Source organism: Bufo gargarizans, chromosome 3, assembly GCF_014858855.1.
Source record: "Bufo gargarizans isolate SCDJY-AF-19 chromosome 3, ASM1485885v1, whole genome shotgun sequence".
NCBI lineage: Eukaryota > Metazoa > Chordata > Amphibia > Anura > Bufonidae > Bufo > Bufo gargarizans.
Window position 1 is genome coordinate 20,953,832 of NC_058082.1, and position 22,850 is coordinate 20,976,681.

Sequence of the window (22,850 nt, forward strand, 5' to 3'; positions counted from 1 at the left end):
GTTGCAGGGAGCAGGGGTGCACCTAGCCTTTCTCCTGCCTGAGGCAAAAATTTTAATAGTACCCCCTTCATGCCAAATTCTTAACCTAGTCTCTTACCTCCAACCCTACTGTTAGGCTACAACTACATGGCGACACTGGTCATAGGCAGGATCTCACAGTTGTGGTGATCCCATAGAAATGAATGGGATTGCAGCACTGCTGGATTTCTTGTGACTGCTGTGGCAATCCCTTTCATTTGTATGGGATCACTGCTACTCTGTGATCCTGTCCGCGATTAGTGTAGCCCTACCCTAAAAGACATACTTGGAAAACATTACATACAGCACTACATACAGGATAATACAGAACCCCATACCTCTTACATCCAGTGACGTCTCCTCTGATGTAGACGTTCTCTTTCTTCATCTTCTCCATTCAGACCAGACCGCCATGATGATTTCTTTCAGCCTTCTCTTGTCTCTGCAGAGTTTGACAAACAGACATTTTAGTTTTCAACTTTTCCATCAATCTCCCACCTTCTGAACATCCCATCCTAGCACCCCCAATACTGCGCCCAATGTGCTCCTCAATACTATCCTGCTGAAACAATTCCTCAGAAAATACTAGTACCACACAGATAGTGCCCCTGCAATAATTATTGGCACACAGTATCCTAAAAAATAACTGTGCCCAGCAAATGGTGTCCCTGACACTAATAGTGAAAACATAATGTCCTCTAAATATAATTGTTCTAAGCTGATACTGTGTAATGCCCCCTAAAGTAATAGTTCTCCCCAACGTCCTTAACAATAGTAATTATCTGCCAGAGTGCACTTAGTGTTAACAGTGCCCCTAATAGTAATAATGTCCCCATTGTGCCCATACTAGTAATCATGTTCTCCATAGTCCTCCAGTAGTAAGAAATCTCCTTATAATGTGTGCCAGTACAAAAATACCCCCATAATATGCTCCAATACAAAAAAATACCCCCTTATAATGTGCTCCAGTCCAAAAATGCCCCCTTATAATGTGTGCTGGTGCAAACACAACCTCTATAAAATGTATGCCACTGCACAAAAATCCCCTTTTATAATGTGTGCCAGTGCAAAAATGACCCCTTAAAATGTGTGCCAGCGCAAAAATGACCCTTAGTGCCCCCCTATAATGTGTGCCAGTACAACAACATGCCCCCTACAAAATGCCCCTATTTAGTGCCCCCAGTAGATGTCCCCATAGTGCTCCACCCCCACAATAGTGGCCCAACAGCATGGTGCCAAATAAAAAACAATAAACCCAATTACTCACGTACCTCCATGCTGTTGACAGCAGTGTGAGGCAGGCCTCTTCCGACCCGTGTCCGGAGCTGTACGCTGCCCAGCTCAGGTGATGTGATGATGATTACATCATCGCGTCACCTGTGCCGGCCTCTGATAGGCTACAGGCACTGAGGACGGCGATACATAATTAGCGGTGTGTCACTGGTAAAGGGATCCCTGTCATACGGTACTCGATCACAGTGCGGCCACGTCACTTCTTGCCAATTAGCTCTTGGAGAAGTCATTAACACAGAGGTTCACTTACTTTTTCTTCCTGCACTATGGATGTTTGCCCAGAGTCCTCAATAAAAGGCACAAAACAACTATTTGTGTGTCATTAGTTTATTTCACCTGTGTTTTTTCTATAATTGTGACTCAGATATCAATTAAACCACATGTTACTAGCAATCAATGCAGAAATCCAGGTCATTCCAAAGGGTACACTTCCATTTTCTTGCAACTGCATATCTGAAAAACCAACATTAATGCCATTGTTCTCTACAGGTGAACTAAAGGAAATAAAACAAGATATTTCAAGTCTCCGCTATGAACTCCTTGAAGAGAAGACTCACAACACAGAGGACCTTGCAGAACTCATTCGAAAACTTGGGGAAAGATTATCAATTGACCCAAAAAAACAAGAGTAGACCAATAAGCCTGGCAATGTTCCTCTTGGCATATTCGCTGCCTTAGCTCACCATACAGTCTCCTCTTCTGCTGGGGATCCTCATCTTTTGAACAGTGCAAATAAATCCTAGCTCACCTCTCTGTCTTCTGTAATAAGTTGCTCTTCTGTTAGAGTGACAAGACCGTTGCTTATTTTCCTTATCATTCAAGGAGAAACTCAGTTTGTCTGATCGAGAACCGCTGTGTGCTAGATCCCCCTTTATGATGTCCATATGTCCTAATGCGTAATATGGAAAGAGGTTGTCAAGCCCGTTACTATCAGTGGATACTTTCAAGGATTTTCTTAAAAGTTGAAGAGCAGGGCAGTTTCTTATTTTGTGACCCCCATCACAATCTTCTTTCGAGGAAAACATAATAAAATATTGGCCCTGAGTGAATGACGGTAATGGTAATATATTGTGGGTGGACCGAAACATGATGAGCTTAAAAGTACAATAAAACGAAGTAGGATCAGTCACCTCAAACTAATGCTCTGTGCACTGTGGGGATTCGCTCTGGTAGTTAGGATAAGCGAGCACAGTACAGAGGCAAAATACAAGTTTGTAATTCAAACTTCAGTGTTTATTCACACATGATGCTAAAAACAAAACTTCACTTTTGCAGTGTTGGTGTTACTTTACACCCAATGGCAAGTTAATATAACAAAAGTCACCTTGGTAGAAGTTCTGCCTTAGAAATTTCAAATACAGGCTTTAGGCGGCCTGTTCCCCTGACACACGGGTCTCCGCTCTCCAGCACAGGCCTCAGATCCCAGCACACAGACCTCCTGAGTTCCACTGTCAGACTGAGGTCATCCTCATCACCTGGCAGTGCTGGCTGGTTGTTATGCCTGGCAAAACCCGGCCTGGAACATGGGGAGTAGTCGCCCACCCAGCACTTTGACTACTCCCAGTAAGAGCCGTCCCAAATCAGCTATACAGCCATACTAAGTATCAAGGTGTCAAACAGCAACTGCTGCTGACACATAAAAACCGTCTCTTACTCCACCGAGGCTAGGAACCTCGGTGACATGTACCTATCATCCACGATGATTCTTTGTACGTTCTTAAAGCACAAACAGAGGGCTGATTCCAAAGCAACCCAGCAAAGGTGAAGTGGTTCAGCACTCAATAAAAATTCTGTATTTATTCAACATAAGGACACATTTAGAAGGTTAAAATCATCTTCGTTTACACGTTTTGAATGTCAAGGGCGCTCTTAGTCAGAGCATAACATAAAATAATGATTACGTGTTTAAATACACTGGCATGGAAAACCTGAACAGTACAATATAAAGGGAATGGGAAACAAGAAAAACAAACTAATGTAAGCAATACATATCCATAAAATTTCAGCTAAATCAAGTTTATACCCTTAAGGGATCATCTTAAAAAGTCATAATCCAAAATGCTTCACAACTGAGGAGAACCTTCCTCCTATTGCCTATTCTTTTGGGCTGTTCACCCTTTTAATACATTTTAATACCTGCATAAAATCCATATCTCTCTCCCTGATAGTTAACAAAGTGTAGAGCAATTTTCTGTGTTCAGAATTCAAAATATTCAGCAATTCTGGTCCTCAAATTACAAGTTATACAACTGATATAGTGCATATTCAAATGTGTACCTTCACTAATATAAACAACATAAGACAGGGCTGTATTTACAACAAGGAACATGAGGGCACGTTCTTAGGGTGTTAAGGGGGTCGGAACTTCTCATGTCTCCTTATCACTAACTTTTTTTTTAATGTACTGTATTTACAAGTTAGGAGAATTATACTGCTTACTTACAACTAATTTAACAGTAATCTCTTCAGGAAAGCAGTGTAAGGCTACTTTCACACTCGCGTTTTGGCTTTCCGTTTGTGAGATCCGTTCAGGGCTCTCACACGCGGTCCAAAACGGATCAGCTTTGCATTCTAATGCATTCTGAATGGAAAAGGATCCGCTCCGAATGCATTCGTTTGCATCAGTTCAGTCTCCATTCCGCTTTGGAGACGGACACCAAAGCAGCATTTTGGTGTCCGTCTGATGAAACTGAGCCAAACGGGGATGGATCCGTTTTTCACTGACACAATCTAGCACAATAGAAAACGGATCCGTCCTCCATTGACTTTCAATGGTGTTCAAGACGGATCCGTCTTGGCTATGTTAAAAATAATACAAACGGATCCGTTCTGAACGGATGCATGCGGTTGTATTATCTGAACGAATCCGTCCATGACGGATCTGCACAAAACACAAGTATGAAAGTAGCCTAAGAGTTAAATCCCATAGTTACACAGTTAATACGGTTGAAAAAAGAAAAGTAAGTGATAAAGAGACATCAGAGCAATCAGATGAGGAGAAAGTTAAACCTAGTATATGACCGATATGTACATTGCCAACTAGCAGAGATGATTTATCTTCCTGTCATACAGCAGACCTTTCTATAATCCACGCACTGACAAAAAAGCTGTAAAGCTCCTCGTTATAAAAAAAAAAAATGTAGTTTCAACAGAATAAAGGTAACCATACACCTAGAAAGAGCTAAGGCTCATTCATATAAGTGATGTTAAATTCATTCAGCCTGTGAACATGGACCCATTTTTATACGGACCATTCACAGATAATGTCCATGTCCTGTCTGTTTTTCTTGAAGACTCACTCACTTGAGTGAATGAATCTTGAAGGAAGATCAGAGCTGGATGATGCACGCTATGATTTCTAATTGTAGCATGCACCATCTATTGATGGACATGACTTTGGGCTTGTGCATTCGGTTTATATTTCACTGGCAGCTTTTTGTAAGGATATATTTAGGTGAAATGTTTTTAACCACCCAGTCAAAATTGTACAAACCGGATTCCAAAATAGTTGGGACACTAAACAAATTGTGAATAAAAACTGAATGCAATGATGTGGAGATGGCAAATGTCAATATTTTATTTGTAATAGAACGTAGATGACAGATCAAACGTTTAATCCGAGTAAATGTATCATTTTAAAGGAAAAATACGTTGATTCAAATTTTCACGGTGTCAACAAATCCCCAAAAAGTTGGGACAAGTAGCAATAAGAGGCTGGAAAAAGTAAATTTGAGCATAACAAAGAGCTGGAAGACCAATTAACACTAATTAGGTCAATTGGCAACATGATTGGGTATAAAAAGAGCTTCTCAGAGTGGCAGTGTCTCTCAGAAGCCAAGATGGGTAGAGGATCACCAATTCCCACAATGTTGCGCAGAAAGATAGTGGAGCAATATCAGAAAGGTGTTACCCAGCGAAAAATTGCAAAGACTTTGCATCTATCATCATCAACTGTGCATAACATCATCCGAAGATTCAGAGAATCTGGAACAATCTCTGTGCGTAATGGTCAAGGCCGTAAAACCATACTGGATGCCCGTGATCTCCAGGCCCTTAAACGACACTGCACCACAAACAGGAATGCTACTGTAAAGGAAATCACAGAATAGGCTCAGGAATACTTCCAGAAACCATTGTCAGTGAACACAATCCACCGTGCCATCCGCTGTTGCCAGCTGAAGCTCTACAGTGCAAAGAAGAAGCCATTTCTAAGCAAGATCCACAAGCTCAGGCGTTTTCACTGGGCCAGGGATCATTTAAAATGGAGTGTGGCAAAATGGAAGACTGTTCTGTGGTCAGACGAGTCACGATTCAAAGTTCTTTTTGGAAATCTGGGACTCCATGTCATCCAGACCAAAGAGGACAAGGACAACCCAAGTTGTTATCAACGCTCAGTTCAGAAGCCTGTTATATTTTTTTCTTTCCACTTCCCTAAAGTTGTTCTTACCTGTCCTTGGGATTCCTGGCTTCCTGGCTGCTCCAGTCAGTGCCCGTTGCCGCTTCTGCCGACTTCCGTGCTCATGGAGCGTCCCCATCACCATGGGAACGTCTCCATATACTAGAATGTACTGTCGGATTTGAGAATTACGTTGAAATCGCAATTTGATTTTTTCAAGTTATAAAAATCGAATTTCGATTTTCACTTAAAGGCTACTCTCCTATTGAAATAGCAATGCGATTAATTCAAGTTATAATAATCAAATTTCGATTTTAACTTAGCACTGCTATATTCCATATTCGTTAATTCTAGCTTAATATGGAATATAGCAGTGCTAAGTTAAAATCGAAATTCGATTATTATAACTTGAATTAATCGAATTGCGATTTCAACTTGAACCTGGTTTACTATGGTTGGCTTGGTAGAATTAGCGAATATGACGAATGTATTCGTCATATTCCACAAAACGAATATAACGAATGTATTCGTCATATTCCACAAAACGAAGATAACGAAGTATTCTGCATCTTCGTTTTAGCTACCTATTCATCATCATATAGGAAAGTTTACTATAGAGACAGCTAAGTTTAATTCGCCATGCGATTATATTACTTTTCTTTTTTTTATAAATAGAATAATTATAATAATTATCAGGTATTATAATTATTCTATTTATTTATTTTTTTAAAAGCAGTCATATAATCGCATAGCGAATTAAACTTAGCTGTCTCTATAGTAAACTTTCCTATATCATTGCTAGAATTAGCGAAGTTGATGAATAGGTAGCTAAAACGAAGATGCAGAATACTTCGTTATCTTCGTTTTGTGGAATATAACGAATATATTCGTCATATTCGCTAATTCTACCAAGCCAACCATAGTAAAACAGGTCCAAGTTGAAATCGCAATTCGATTAATTCGTTATAATAATCGAATTTCGATTTTAACTTAGCACTGCTATATTCCATATTAAGCTAGAATTAACGAATATGGAATATAGCAGTGCTAAGTTAAAATCGAAATTTGATTATTATAACTTGAATTAATCGCATTGCTATTTCAATAGGAGAGTAGCCTTTAAGTTAAAATCGAAATTCGATTATTTAAATCGCATATTAATCGCGATAACAAGAATAATGACGAATATTCGATTTCGACGAATATAAAACGAATATTCTATCGAATATTCGCGAATTTCGTCGAAATCGAATATGGCACCTGCCGCTCATCACTATGCCAGACCACATTCTGCATCAATCACAACATCATGGCTGCGTAGGAGAAGGATCCGGGTACTGAAATGGCCAGTCTGCAGTCCAGATCTTTCACCTATAGAGAACATTTGGCGCATCATAAAGAGGAAGGTGCAACAAAGAAGGCCCAAGACGATTGAATAGTTAGAGGCCTGTATTAGACAAGAATGGGAGAGCATTCCTATTTCTAAACTTGAGAAACTGGTCTCCTCGGTCCCCAGACGTCTGTTGAGTGTTGTAAGAAGAAGGGGAGATGCCACACAGTGGTGAAAATGGCCTTGTCCCAACTTTTTGGGGATTTGTTGACACCATGAAATTCTGATTCAACATATTTTTCCCTTAAAATGGTACATTTTCTCAGTTTAAACTTTTGTTCCGTGATTTATGTTCTATTCTGAATAAAATATTAGAAGTTGGCACCTCCACATCATTGCATTCAGTTTTTATTCACGATTTGTATAGTGTCCCAACTTTTTTGGAATCCGGTTTGTATTAAAAAAGGTGTTTAAAACCAAACTCGTATGCTTCTGGGTCCATTCGGCCACTCCACAAGAGATAAGACATATCCTATCTTTGGCCATATCTTGCAGATCGCGGATCAATTGCTGTCAGTGGGTCCACACCACAATGTGGGGTGCACACGTCTGATGTCCGTGTTTTGCAGATTGGCGGTTTGTGCCCACAAAATGGACATTGTCGTATGAATGGACCCTAACAGTGCTTTTGACATTTGAAACGCTCAAGTGAAGATGATTTTAACCTTTTAAACATGTCCTAATATTGAGTAAAGACTACATTTTTATTGAGCGCTGAACTGCTTCACCTTTGTAAGCCTAAAACTGGTTGAGCCGACTGGCATACTTGTGCCCCATAGCATAAGAACCTTGAATAACTATGCACAGTCAAAAATTTCCAGATACTTGCAGGAGATAAAACACGCCTTTTTGCTTTCCTTTAATCTTAAATTGGCCGATTGTATAATAAACTTGGGTTTATGACGGACTACCAGCTCAGAGAAATCAGAATCTAGACAATAAGAGATGCAGTATATCTGTAGGCAGTCACCTCTTTTCATGATAGAGGCATACAGGGTTGTCTAAGAACCATAAGGCTCTGCTCCATAGTGACATTGCTGTACCTGAGAGTTGTGATAACATTTTGCGATGATCACTTCTTCCCATAGGGTAACATTTAAACAAGAAGGTAGTTGAGGTAATACTCTAGTTCTGTCACGGCTTCACATTGATCATTTGGAGCCCTAGCCTTAGGCCTCCGTCACACAGGCGTTTTAATGCATTTTGCACAAGCGTCAGAAAAATCGGCATGTTTGGTACCCAGACCCGAACCCGGACTTCTTCACAGAAGTTTGGGTTTGGGTTAGGTGTTGTGTAGATTTTCTTACTTTCCCTTATAACATGGTTATAAGGGAAAATAATAGCATTCTTAATACAGAATGCATAGTACAATAGGGTTGGAGGGGTTAAATTATTATTTTTTAATTAAACTCACCTCATCCACTTGTTCGCGCAGCCCGGCTTCTCTTCCTTCTTTTTCTTTGAGGACCTGGGAGGAAAAGGACCTTTGGTGACGTCACTGCGTCATCATCACATGGTCCATCACCATGGTTATGGATCAAGTGATGGACCATGTGATGAGCGCTGTGACATCACCAAAGGTCCTTTTCTCCCAGGTCATCAAAGAAGAAGGAAGAGAAGTCGGGCTGCGCGAACAATTGGATGAGGTGAGTTAAATTTTTATTTATTTTTTCAACCCCTCCAGCGCTATTGTACTATGCATTCTGTATTAAGAATGCTATTATTTTCCCTTATAACCATGTTATAAGGGAAAATAATAACGATCGGGTCCCCTGCGTGAAAAACGCACAATATAGAGCTTGCTGCGATTTTCACGCAACGCACAAGTGATGCGTGAAAATCACCGCTCATCTGCACAGCCCTATAGAAATGAATGGGTCTTCATTCAGTGTGGGTGCAATGCGCTCACCTCACGCATTGCATCCGTGCGGAAAACTCGCCGTGTGAAAGAGGCCTTACTGTTTGGCTTCCATCCCACAATCAGACTTCTTGGTCTGGGTTAGGCTGAAGACGTCTGACTTTTCCTCGCCACTCAAAGAGAAAGATATGTTTGTAAGAATAGGGCTCTGAAGTTCCCTCCACACTTTTGTCACCTTCCCCAAACTTAGGGGCTCAGGGCTCAACATATGTAAGGTGCCAGGAGGCAATAACAAGCTACTTTGCTGTGCCCAAGGTATTTAGATATGTAACTAGGGCGCTAAACTCAACGTTTGCCGGGTGAAGGCAAGCTTAGCTTCATCTCTGATGTATTGTGCCCAGAAATTTATTACAGTCAATATGGTAACCCGAATTTTAATAAAAACACCAGTGGACCTGCTAGCGAATACCCTTCAAGAAGTACACTCTCCAACTTTTAGAATGTAATAATTCAGCCTAATACAAGGAGTGCCATAAGGACTGTCAATCTGTAACAGTACCAACCTGGTGTCCATAGGGAAACAGCACCTAACAATTACAGAATTGGAGGTTGTCAGCTAATTTTTCCCTAGGAACCAATATGTCCTCAGTCTTTAGGTAAAAGCTCAATTCAATTCACGATGATCTGATTATTCATTGGCACCAGCCATGGGTGGATCATGTATTATCTTTACCCTTGAATTGTTTTCTTATAAAAAAAATTAATAACTTACAGTATTTCATCTGGTAAATCACATACTGGAGGCAAATATTAAGTAACTGCATTGATTAGAGAATATTATTTCCACAGCGGGAATGACATCAGAAAAATAAAGCCGTACAAATGATTCAGTGACCCCCAAATTATATCAATGCTTACCTAGACGAAACCATATACATTACGTATGATAGCTGGTCATTGTAAAATAGCGAAAAACTGCAAATACTATACATAGTGCAAAATGTTATACATACAAGTCAATGTACAGAACACAAAGTTGTATTTTTTTTGTAAAAAATTAGTTATTAAAGATTTATTGAATAAACCAAGCAAAAATGAGTCCTTACTGCCATTACCTTTCATTATTATAAAACCAATGAATGTATAGATATCACATTTTCATGTCCGATATCATGACTGTACAGAGATTAGCAGAGCCAGACAGAGGGTGCTCATGTATTTGCCCTTGGGATGGTGCTTGACATGTCCTGGAGCTTAGGGCTCAAGTGTTGGTAAGTAAGTATGCTTCTAAAAATTTGATATTTTTCTGTAGGGACTTACAGTTGCCAACAGTCCCAAATGTACAGGGACTGTTACTAGTTTTCAGGATTAGACAGTCCTGGCAATATTGAGCTTTCCCTGGGCTAGAAATGGGTGGTACTTTGTAAACCATGTCCAAAAGTGGTTTTGGATGAGTTTTTAGGAGCCCCTGGGGAGGGGCCTACATGCCCCAAATTTACCAACAGCAATAATGGTAAGCATATGGTCTACATGATACCATATACATAGTGAAGTCACATTATTTTGACCACCAGCTAATATCCAGCACGAACAGCAGCTAGATGAGCTGGGAGTGACTCCATAAGGTCCTAGTAGTTTGTCACAGGTATATGGTGCCATGCTGACTGCAGTGCATCCCACAGCTACTGGAGGGTGTGTGGAGGGAGGATCCATAGAGTGAACACGACGATCGAGATTGTTCAAATTCAAGTTTGGGGAATTAGGGGCCAAGGTAGTACTTGGAAGTCTTGGTCATGCTCTTCCAACCATTGTTGACATTTCTAACCATGTGTCATATTGCATTCCCTTGCTAGAAGATCTCATCAACCCCAAGGAAGACAATCAGCATATATGGGTGTATGTGATCTGCACGTATAAAATTCATACCCAAATCACTTGAGAGTGCCTTCTACATGGATGAGTAGTCCCAGAGAATGCCACGAAAACCTTCTCCAGACCATAAAACTGCCACCACCAGCTTGTGTTCTTCCAGCAATGGTTGCAGGGTGTTTGTTCTCTGATGTTTCTCACCTGACACGCCAAAGTCTGAGAAGGCAACCCTCTGTCAATCAGAAGAGGTCCAAGTCTTTTCTACCTATGCAACTTTGTTAGCAGGGGTGCAGTGACCATCTGTCTGCTTCAGAGACCCATATGCAGTAGGGTTTACTGAACTGCTGTTTTAGACACGTCTGGTAGTCCCCTGATTCATTTTGGCGGTAAGCTTCTCTACTATGTCGGTCTGCCCTCATGCACCTTCGTGGGTGACGTTCACCTCTCACATGAATGGCACAGTTTCCCTGTCATTTATTCACAATGGTGCCATTTGTCTACTCGTGAAACACTTTCACCACATCGGCACATGAACAGTTCACAAACTGTGCAGTTTCAGAAATACTGTCACCCTTGGCCTAAAGGCCAATAATCATCCCTTTTTGCAACTCTAATAAATCGCAATGAGGAATATGTGTGCAGACAGCCTGTCACACACCTTACATACCCACCAAACTAGCTCACCACACGGGGCTTCCTTTATTAGCTACGCGCTGACGATGGCGAAAGTAGGAAGTGGTCATAATTAGAGTTGAGCGGACACCTGGCTGTTCGGGTTCGGCAGGTTCGGCCAAACTTGAAAAAAAAGTTCGGGTTCGGGACCCGAACTTGACCCCAGGACCCGAACTTTTGGGCACTAAAATGGCTGTAAAATAGTCCTTGAAAGGGCTAGAGGGCTGCAAAAGGCATCAAAATGTGCTTAAGAGCATGGCAACTGTTCTGCAAACAAATGTGGATAGGGAAATGACTTAAAATAACATAAAATACTGACAAATTAAAAATAACAATCTGGATCTAGGAGTAGGAGGTTGAGGAGGCGGTGGATGGGTGGATGTGGCGGTGTAGGTTGACGTGGCGGTGTAGGTGGAAGCGGCGGTGAAGGAGGAATAGGTAGCCAACACTGATTTGTGTTATTTTTTATTTTTAAATTGTGGTCTCCCAAAATTTTGGGACATATAACAAAATAAAACTAAGAATAAGTGCACTTGAGTACAAGAATGGATGGTTGAGGCTGGTATAAATGTCTATTCTGCACAAGGTACGGACAAGTCCTGTGGGATCCATGCCTGGTTAATTTTATTAAATGTAAGCTTGTCCACATCGGCTGCGGCCTGTGACAATGCTCTCTGCCGTGCTAAACACGCGTTCACACTATACACAGGCTGCAGGGCAGGTCAGCACCTCCAAGGCGGACAAAGCTTTTCCACATTTTGGCCATGCTAATCCTGCCTTCTCAGGTGCTGGTGGTGCCCCAGCTGCGTTGGCGACCTCTTCCTCCTCCTCTGCCTTCGCCTTGTGCTTCCACTGTGCCCCCGCTGTCAGGTGGGAATGCCATCATCAGCGTGCGCTTGTAGTCGCGCATCTTCCAATCAGTAACAGATGTTTTCACTAAATTTGGTTCCCTGTCAGCAATGCAGAGCAGGGGTTCATTCACAGCAAAAGGGGGTTCATGTCACCCAGCAATACAACAGAGGATTTTGAGAGATTTAGGCCCCTGTCACAGGGATCTCAAGTCTCCCGGACTTTCAGGGAATCTCCCTCTATTAGATAGCGGCTCCCTGACGCCCGCATATGAAACAATATATCCCGGATAGTGATGTCTGGTTCATGAACGAATCGTTCTTTTGAATCGATTCGGTTCAATGAACCGGAGGAGTCGATTCCTCTGACTGAGCTGATCCGTGTGAAGCCGCGCAGTCAGATAGCAGAGCAGAGAGACGCTGGCAGCAGGGAGGAGCGTAATCTGATCCTAGAGTGTAAGCCAGGCTGCTGCATGTAGTCGCTCATGTGTGCCAGGCTGGCCAGAGGTAAGGACAAGCTGTCCTCTGTGGGAGGCGTATCGTCTGCATCCTCCGTATCCCCCCAGCCACGCACCAGTGATGGGCCCGAGCTGCGTTGGGTGCCACCCCGCTGTGAACATGCTTTATCCCCATCCTCCCCCTCCTTCTCATCCTCCTCCTCGTCCTCCAGTAGTGGGCCCTGGCTGGCCACATTTGTACCTGGCCTCTGCTGTTGCAAAAATCCTCTTTCTGAGCCACTTCTAAAAGACTGGGTGTCCCCTCTTCCTCCTCCTCGTCCTGGGCCACATCCTCTTCCATCATCGCCCTAAGTGTTTTCTCAAGGAGACATAGAAGTGGTATTGTAACGCTGATAACGGCGTCATCGCCACTGGCCATGTTGGTGGAGTACTCGAAACAGCGCAACAGGGCACACAGGTCTCGCATGGAGACCCAGTCATTGGTGGTGAAGTGGTGCTGTTCTGTAGTGCGACTGACCCGTGCGTACTGCAGCTGAAACTCCACTATGGCCTGCTGCTGCTCGCACAGTCTGTCCAGCATGTGCAAGGTGGAGTTCCACCTGGTGGGCACGTCGCATATGAGGCGGTGAGCGGGAAGGCCGAAGTTACGCTGTAGAGCAGACAGCCGAGCGGCAGCAGGATGAGAACGCCGGAAGAGCGCACAGACGGCCCACACTTTACGCAGCAGCTCTGACATGTCGGGATAGTTGTGAATGAATTTCTGCACCACCAAATTCAGCACATGCGCCAGGCAAGGGATGTGCGTCTAACCGGCTAGTCCCAGAGCTGCAACGAGATTTCGCCCATTATCACACACCACCAGGCCGGGCTTGAGGCTCACTGGAGAAGTAGTGGCAGCTGGGAACGACGTACTGTGGGACAGCAAGCGACATGAGCTGTTTGCAGCTGTCCGTCTCCACCAGCCTGAATGACAGCATTTCAAAGGCCAGTAGTTTAAAAATGCTGGCATTCAGGGCCAGGGATCGAGGGTGGCTAGGTGGGAATTTACGCTTTCTCTCAAAGGTTTGTGAGATGGAGAGCTGAACGCTTCCGTGTGACATGGTGGAGATGCTTGGTGACGGAAGTGGTGTTGTTGGTGGCACATCCTCTGTTTGCTGGGCGGCAGGTGCCAACATTCCTCCAGAGGCGGAGGAAGAGGCCGAGGCAGCAGCAGCAGAAGAGGGAGCAGTAGGGGCCTCAGCCCTTTCTTGGTTTTGAAGGTGCTTACTCCACTGCAGCCCATGTCTCGCATGTAGATGCCTGGTCATGCAGGTTGTGCTAAGGTTCAGAACGTTAATGCCTCGCTTCAGGCTCTGATGGCACAGCGTGCAAACCACTCGGGTCTTGTCGTCAGCACATTGTGTGAAGAAGTGCCATGCCAGGGAACTCCTTGAAGCTGCCTTTGGGGTGCTCAGTCCCTGGTGACGGTGGCCAGTAGCAGGCAAACGGTTTTGGCGACGGCTGCTCTGCTTTTGCACCCTGCTCCCTCTTTTGCTATGCTGTTAGCTCGGTCTCACCACTGCCTCTTCCTCCGAACTCTGAAAGTCAGTGGCACGATCTTCATTCCATGTGGGGTCTAGGACCTCATCGTCTCCTGCATGGTCTTCCACCCAGTCTTCCTCCCTGACCTCCTTTTCGTTCTGCACACTGTAGAAAGACGCAGCAGTTGGCACATGTGTTTCGTCATCATCAGAGACATGCTGAGGTGGTATTCCCATGTCCTCATCATCAGGAAACATAAGTGGTTGTGCGTCAGTGCATTCTATGTCTTCCACCGCTGGGGAAGGGCTAGGTGGATGCCCTTGGGAAACCCTGCCAGCAGAGTCTTCAAACAGCATAAGAGACAGCTGCATGACTTGAGGCTCAGACAGGTTCCCCGATATGCACGGGGGTGTTGTGACAGACTGATGGGCATGGGTTTCAGGCGCCACCTGTGCGCTTTCTGCAGAAGACTGGGTGGGAGATAATGTGAACGTGCTGGATCCACTGTCGGCCACCCAATTGACTAGCGCCTGTACTTGCTCAGGCCTTACCATCCTTAGAACGGCATTAGGCCCGACCAAATATCGCTGTAGATTCTGGCGGCTACTGGGACCTGAGGTAGTAGGTACAGTAGGACGTGTAGCTGTGGCAGAACGGCCACGTCCTCTCCCTGCACCAGAGGCTCCACCAACACCACCACCACGACCATGACCGCGTCCCTTATTAGATGTTTGCCTCATAGTTAGCGTTCACAAAGCAAAGTAAAAAGTGGTTAAGTCTATTAAAAATACTTAACCACCAATAAAATAAATGATGTAGGGTATTGCACTCTATTTTTTTTTTTTACTCTATATGACAGCGGTATTTGTGGCCTAAATGTGACACTCACTTATGCACGTCTTATCCCAGATGTGCAGTATATATCAAAGGTTTTTTTCACCCCAGTAACCAAAAAGACGTATTTCTGGCCTAAATGTGACAGTCACTTATGCACGTGTAATCCCATATGTGCAGTATATCAGAGGGTTTTTTCACCCTAACCAAGAAGCCGTATTTCTGGCCTAAATGTGACAGTCACTTATGCATGTCTAATCCCAGATGTGCAGTATATCAGAGGGTTTTTTCACCCCAGTAACCAAAAAGCCGTATTTCTGGCCTAAATGTGACAGTCACTTCTGCACGTGTAATCCCAGATGTGCAGTATATCAGAGGTTTTTTTCACCGTAACCAAAAAGCCGTATTTCTGGCCTAAATGTGACAGTCACTTATGCATGTCTAATCCCAGATGTGCAGTATATCAGAGGGTTTTTTCACCCCAGTAACCAAAAAGCCGTATTTCTGGCCTAAATGTGACAGTCACTTCTGCACGTGTAATCCCAGATGTGCAGTATATCAGAGGGTTTTTTCACCCTAACCAAAAAGCCGTATTTCTGGCCTAAATGTGACAGTCACTTATGCTTGTCTAATCCCAGATGTGCAGTATATTAGAGGGTTTTTTCACCCTAACCAAAAAGCCGTATTTCTGTCCTAAATGTGACAGTCACTTATGCATGTGTAATCCCAGATGTGCAGTATATTAGAGGGTTTTTTCACCCTAACCAAAAAGATGTATTTCTGTCCTACATGTGACAGTCACTTATGCATGTGTAATCCCAGATGTGCAGTATATTAGAGGGTTTTTTCACCCTAACCAAAAAGATGTATTGCTGTCCTAAATGTGACAGTCACTTATGCTTGTCTAATCCCAGATGTGTAGTATATTGGAGGGTTTCTTCACCCCAGTATGCCAAAGCTGTATTTCTGGACTTGCAGATAGCCTATGCTGGTGCACTATCGTTGCATAAAATGGCTGCCGATCAGGTATTGATATTGATGAAATGAAGAGCAAAAAGTTCGTTTTCAGCAGTAGTTGGCTCAGGGCAGGCTTAAAAAAATTGTGCACTGCACCCACAAAACACATTTGCTGTAGATCGCTGAGTACATAAACCAGTTCTTGATAAGATCGCTCCCTGATCTCTCCCTCACAGCAGCTGCAGGCTCTCCCTACACTAATCCGAGCAGAGTGACGGGCGGCGCTACGTGACTCCAGCTTAAATAGAGGCTGGGTCACATGCTGCAGTTGGCCAATCACAGCCATGCCAATAGTAGGCATGGCTGTGATGGCCTTTTGAGGCAAGTAGTATGACGCTTGTTGATTGGCTGCTTTGCAGCCTTTCAAGGCGCCATAAAAATCGTCGAACCCGAACTTTTACGTAAATGTTCGGGTTCGGGTCCGGGTGCCGAAAACCCTAAAGTTCAACTCTAGTCATAATAATGGGACTCCACTGTGTATAATCAACACATACTGATGAAGCAGAACTGCATCAGCCATCTACCTGTTTAGGATAACATACCCTCAGTGTGATCTAACTGTACACTATGATATCATAACCCATCTCTGCTTGGCAAAGCATGCATGTATTCCGGAGAGGGGACAAAGCCACTGCCAGACACCTCTGGTGGCAGCTTATTTTTCTTTTAAAATCCAGTAGCCTGGTTCTTCTCCATAGGATAACCCTTACATATCTAATAGGTGCAGATCCCATTTCTGGAGCCTACTCCTATTTCAAGAACAAGGCCCCATCATTCCCAGCAGGATTGGAGAGGTGGCCGTGCATGTGCAGCTCTCTCTATTCCTTTCAGTACCACTTCTGAAAATAGCCAAGTGCACAGAAGTGAATAGAGAGAACCATACATGCATTCCTGGCCGAGTATGATCAGGCTCTGTTCTTGAGAGGTGGGACCCGCACTTATTTTAAAGGTGTATTCTGGTTACATTAAGCTTTGGTGGGGATCCTACTGCTGGGACCCCCACCAATAGCAAGAATGGGGCCCCATACCCCACTGCAATGAACGGAGCGGCTGGTCGTGCATGCGTGCCGCTCCATTCATTTTTATGGTAATTCCGGAGATAGCCGAGCGCTGTACTTGGCTATCTCCGTAACTCCCATAGAAATAAATGAAGTGGCTACACGCATGCCCTACTGCTCAGTTCATTTCAAGAGAAAGCAGGGGGTATGGGGCCTCTGTTCTCATGATCAGTGGGAGTCCCAGCAGTAGGACCACCACCAAGCTAAAAGTTATCCCCTATCCAACTTAATGTAACTAGAATACCCCTTTAAGACATATCCTGTTGATATGCTGTAAATGTCCCTGATGGGAATATTCTTTAAATTTACAAGGATTTGGAGTATATTTCATGGGTCCGAAAATCAAGGGCACCGACAGTGTGCACCTCGCATTGCGTGCAGGTCCATTGACTTCAATGGGTCCACGATACGCAAGATGTGGCAAAAGATAGGACATGTCCTACTGTATCTCTTGTGGCGTGGAGGCGTGGACCCGGAAGTCCACGGAAACACACAGAAGTTTTCATTGGGTGCGCACAGCGATGAGGAGCGGTTGTGTGAATGTAGCCTTATACAATGCCCAAATAGTGCCATACCTTGCAACTATACAACTGAAATTATCCTGCCTCTTAAAGACGGTTTCTGAGATTTTTATATTGATGGTTATCCTTAGGGTAGAGAAAAAAAGACAATGCAGCACTCTGCAAACACAAATAAAGTACAATAATGCCATAATTATAGAAAATATTCTGGTGCTAATGCTACACTTATTTAGCAAATTTAATATTCTTGGCAAATACATTTTGTACAAAATTACTTGGGCCCGTCTGCCGGCGTCAAGGCGATCTCTATAAGACGGGAACCTAACACTAAATACTACCTGTTTTGTGCCATAATTGCCACCATAAAATTCGTGGAGTGCAGGTTCCAAATGCATGCTGGGTCCACTCTGCTTTTTACCATTTTTGGTGCCATAACGGCCTCCATTAAATCCAGGGATGCAGGTACCAACATGTATGCTGAACCCACGCTATACTTCTCCTGGTGCCAAATGGCTTCCAATAAATACAATGAGAGCGGGCTACAGCTTTATACTTACTCTAAATAAAATCAGCCTATGGGGCAAACAGACTAGTCAGGGGTGCAAGACCAACACTCCTGCACTCCCTGAATTTTATGGTGGCCATTATGGCACATAACAAGTAGTATTTAGTGTTAGGTTCCCGTCTTATAGAGATCACCTTGACGTTTGGCAGACGGGCCCAAATAATTTTGTACAAAATGTATTTGCCAAGAATCTCAAATTTGCTAAATAAGCGTAGCATTAGCGCCAGAATGTTTTCTATAATTATGGCATTATTGTACTTTATTTGTGTTTGCATAGTGCTGCTGTATTGTCTTTTCTTTGTGTTTCTAGCCATGGCAGCGTGCACCTGTGCATTGGGATGTGCTGACTGACCCCCTTTTTTTGCAGTTATTCTTAGGGTAGGTCTTCAATATTAAATTGCCGGGGTCTGACTACTGACACCCCTTCCAATCAGCTGTTTGAAGAGATAACAAGCAGAGCCACTATACAATGGATGGTGCTGGGCTTGGAAAGCTGCGTAGAGGCCGCTATACTCACCGGAGCGCCCCGCCTCGTAAAACAGCTGATCGGTGGGGATGCTGGGATAGGTCATCAATATTAAACATCCGGTATACCGCTTTAAAGGAACACTCTGGGCAAAAATGATTCACCATCTTATCGCTAGTGATGATGGAAAATCTCATCACAGCCTATATTCTATAGGTTTATAGAATTTTCTAATGATTTTAGTGATAATTCGTTTTGAACATACTATATAAAATCTTACAAGCAAGGGCGCCATCTAGTGCCTCTACAATGAACAGCTATGTGCGATGGATTCAGAGTTAACTGTAACAAGCCCAGCACTTCTGTTCTTGAATGACCACAGCAGATTTTCATTTTGTGGAAGCAGGCAATAACGTTTCCCATTCAATGATTACAAGCAGAGATATTAAAAGCTTTATATAAATCTAAAGTATATTCATTAAAAGATTGAATTTTTTTATTTTTCTGTTACCAGAATCAGTGGCAGTGAGTCGTTGTTATTAACCACCTCCCGTCCGCCCATAGACTAGAAACGTCCGGGAGGTGGTTGTCTATCTCCTAATGGCGTTTTAAAACGTCCTTTCAGAGATCGCAGCTGCACGCTAATCGTGCAGCTGCTGATCGGGTTGCCCGCTGTCAGTGACAGCAGGGCAACCCAGAGATAAGGCAGGGACAGTTCCCAGGTGTCCCTGCCTTCTGGATCGCTGCATACACAGCGCTCACCGAGCGCTGTGTATACAGAACAGGAAGCGCTATGCGCTTCCTGTTCCGGCCCGGCGGTCATGTGACCGCCGGGACCGGAGAGTGCAGGAGCTGTGTGAGGTCTTTCAGAGACCTCGATCAGCCCTGCTCTGAGGCTGTACAGCGCAGAATCACGCTGTACAGCCTCTCTGGGGGGTGTATTTCCACTGTAACTGGGGCTACTATGTCAGCCCCAGTTACAGGAGAAATCAACAGTGAAAAAAAAAAGAAAAAGTAAATGTCCCCCAGAGGTCTTGTATGACCTTATGGGGGACGAAAAGTGTAAAATAAAAAATAAATAAATAAAGGGTTGAAAAAATAAAATTAAAAAAAGTTTCACATGTAAAAAAAATAAAGTCCCCAAGTAAGGAAAAAAATAGAAAAAATAGAAAAAATAAAATAAAATAGACATATTTGGTATTTCCGCGTCCGTAAAAAACAGCTCTATAAAAATATCACATGACCTAACCCCTCGGGTGAACACGGTAAAAAAAAATAAAAAAAAACTGTGTCAAAACAAGCAATTTTTGTCACCTTACATCACAAAAGGTGCAACACAAAGTGATCAAAAATGCGTATGTCGCACAAAATGGTACCACTAAAACCGTCACCTTATCCCGCAAAAAATGAGCCCCTACATAAGAAAATCTCTCAAAAAATAAAAAAACTATAGCTCTTAGAACATGGAGACACTAAAACATCATTTTTTTGGTTTCAAAAATGCTATTATTGTGTTAAAATGAAACAAATAAAAAAAGTATACATATTAGGTATTGCCGCGTCCGTAAAAACCAGCTCTATAAAAATATCACATGATCTAACCCCTCGGGTTAACACCGTAAAAAAAAAAAAACTGTGTCAAAACAAGCAATTTTTGTCACCTTACATCACAAAAGGTGCAACACCTAGTGATCAAAAACGCGTATGTCCCACAAAATGGTACCAATAAAACCTTCACCTCATCCCGCAAAAAATGAGCCCATACATAAGAAAATATCTCAAAAAATAAAAAAACTATAGCTCTTAGAACATGGAGACACTAAAACATCATTTTTTTGGTTTCAAAAATGCTATTATTGTGTAAAACTTTAATAAATCAGAAAAAGTATACATATTAGGTATCGCCATGTCCGTAACAATCTGCTCTATAAAAATGTCACTTGACTGAACCCCTCAGGTGAACGCTGTAAAAATAAATAAATAGAAACTGTGCTAAAACAACCAATTTTTTGGTCACCTTGCCCCATAAAGTGTCATAATGAATTATCAAAAAATCATATGTACCCAAAAATAGTACTAATAAAACTGGCACCTTATCCCTTAGTTTCCAAAATGGGGTCACTTCTTGGGAGTTTCTACTGTAAGGGTGCATCAGGGGGCTTCAAATGGGACATGGCATCTAAAAACCATGTGGAGTTCTTTTTCTTCTGCGCCCTGCCGTGTGCCCATACAGCAGTTTATGACCACATGTGGGGTGTTTCTGTAAACCGCAGAATCTGGGTAATAAATATTGAGTTTTGTTTGGCTGTTAACCATCGATGTGTTAAAGAAAAAAATTGATTAAAATGGAAAATCTGCCAAAAAAGTGAAATTTAAAAATTTGATCTCCATTTTCTTTAATTCTTGTGGAATGGTTAACAAAGTTTGTAAAATCGGTTTTGAATACCTTGAGGGGTGTAGTTTCTACAATGGGGTCATTTATGGGGGTATCCACTATGTAGGCCCCACAAAGTGACTTCAGACCTGAACTGGTCCTTAAAAAGTGGGTTTTGGCAATTTTCTTAAAAATTTAAAGAATTGCTTCTAAACTTCTAAGCCTTCTAACGTCCTAAAAAAATAAAATGACATTTCCAAAATGATGCCAACATAAAGTAGACATATGGGGAATGTTAAGTAATAAATATTTTATGAGGTATCACTTTCTGTTTTAAAAGCAGAGAAATTGAAATTTAGAAAATTGTGAATTTTTCTAATTTTTCGGTAAATTTGGGATTTTTTCATAAATAAAGGTGAAATATTTTGACTAACATTTATGACTATCATGAAGTACAATGTGTCACGAGAAAACAATCTCTGAATGACTTAGATAAATAAAGGCGTTCCAAAGTTATTACCACATAAAGTGAGATATGTCAGTTTTGCAAAATTAGGCCTGGTCAGGAAGGGGGCAAATGGCCCAGATGGCAAGTGGTTAAAGGGGTTTTTGAGACTTTACTACTGATGACTGATCCTCTGGATAGGTCACCAGCAGGCTTGAGCGAATCATAGATCCGAAGTCGATTCGTTCAAAAACTTTAATGTTAATGCTGTTTTCTAACAACATTAAAATGTATTGGCTCTGTGGAGCCAAACTTCGCCTCGCCCGAAGTTGCACAAGACTTGAATTCCTACTGTATTCCTATCTGTGGATTTAAAAACATTTTAAAATAGGAATCTGAAGTCGGGTTTGGTACTGGCGGGTACTTCGGTACCAAAGCCCACTTTAGAGTCCTATTTTCAAATGCTTTTAAATACACAGATAGGAATACAGTAGGAATTCACCGAAGTCTCACGGGACTTCGGGCGAGACAAAGTTTGGCTCCACAGAGCCAATACATTTTAATGCTGTATGGAAACAAGCTTTTGAACGAACCGACTTTGGATCTATTATCCGACGCTTGATTCACTCAAGCGTAGTTATCAGTATCTGATTGGTGGGGGTCCGACATCTGGGACCCCTGCTGATCAGCTGTTTAAGAATGCACCGGTGCCACATATATCGCTTTTGTGGCTAGTACTCACTGTGCCCCGCTCAGGTTTTTGCTTCAGCTGTAGCGCTTCTTCAAAATAGGTAAGTATATAGCTGGGGGTTGGTGTTTGTTGAGTCAATGCTGTGGGATACATTTATAGTTGTTGGATGACGCTGTATAGTCTCCCAATATGCTGGCCCGCGTCCTCTCAGACCTCCGCCTTCCTCTATCCGCCGTGCGCCCAGTGCCCAAACTGCTACTGAGGAGGGGGACAGGTCCCTGAAACGTGTCTAGATTATTCCCAGTTTCTGTATCATATCTTACTCCAGTGAAAAATAAAGCAAAAAGGGCATAATACAGATAGCAACTACATGCAAGGCAACTAACCTCTAAGACACGGCAAACAGAGATATAAAGAATTGCGATCCTAAGGAACACAATCCGCTGAGCGACGTGTGCGCACGGCCGATGCAGGAGCGCTGAGGTCCGAGAGGATGCGGGCCGACATATCGGGAGACTATACAGCATCATCCTACAACCGTAAAAGTATCACACAG

At 42.9% G+C, this 22,850-nt stretch overlaps 1 protein-coding gene across 1 annotated transcript in view; it reads left to right on the forward strand.

Moving 5' to 3' along the window:
• The window catches only part of TRPC6 (transient receptor potential cation channel subfamily C member 6), a 229,383-nt gene extending 226,678 nt beyond the window's left edge, over nucleotides 1-2,705 (forward strand). Inside the window, exon 12 of the mRNA XM_044286027.1 lies at nucleotides 1,801-2,705. Within this exon, the coding sequence (XP_044141962.1) occupies nucleotides 1,801-1,943 (143 nt within the window). The 3' untranslated portion in view covers nucleotides 1,944-2,705. The remainder of the gene's footprint in view (nucleotides 1-1,800) is intronic.
• Nucleotides 2,706-22,850: the final 20,145 nt, after the last annotated feature.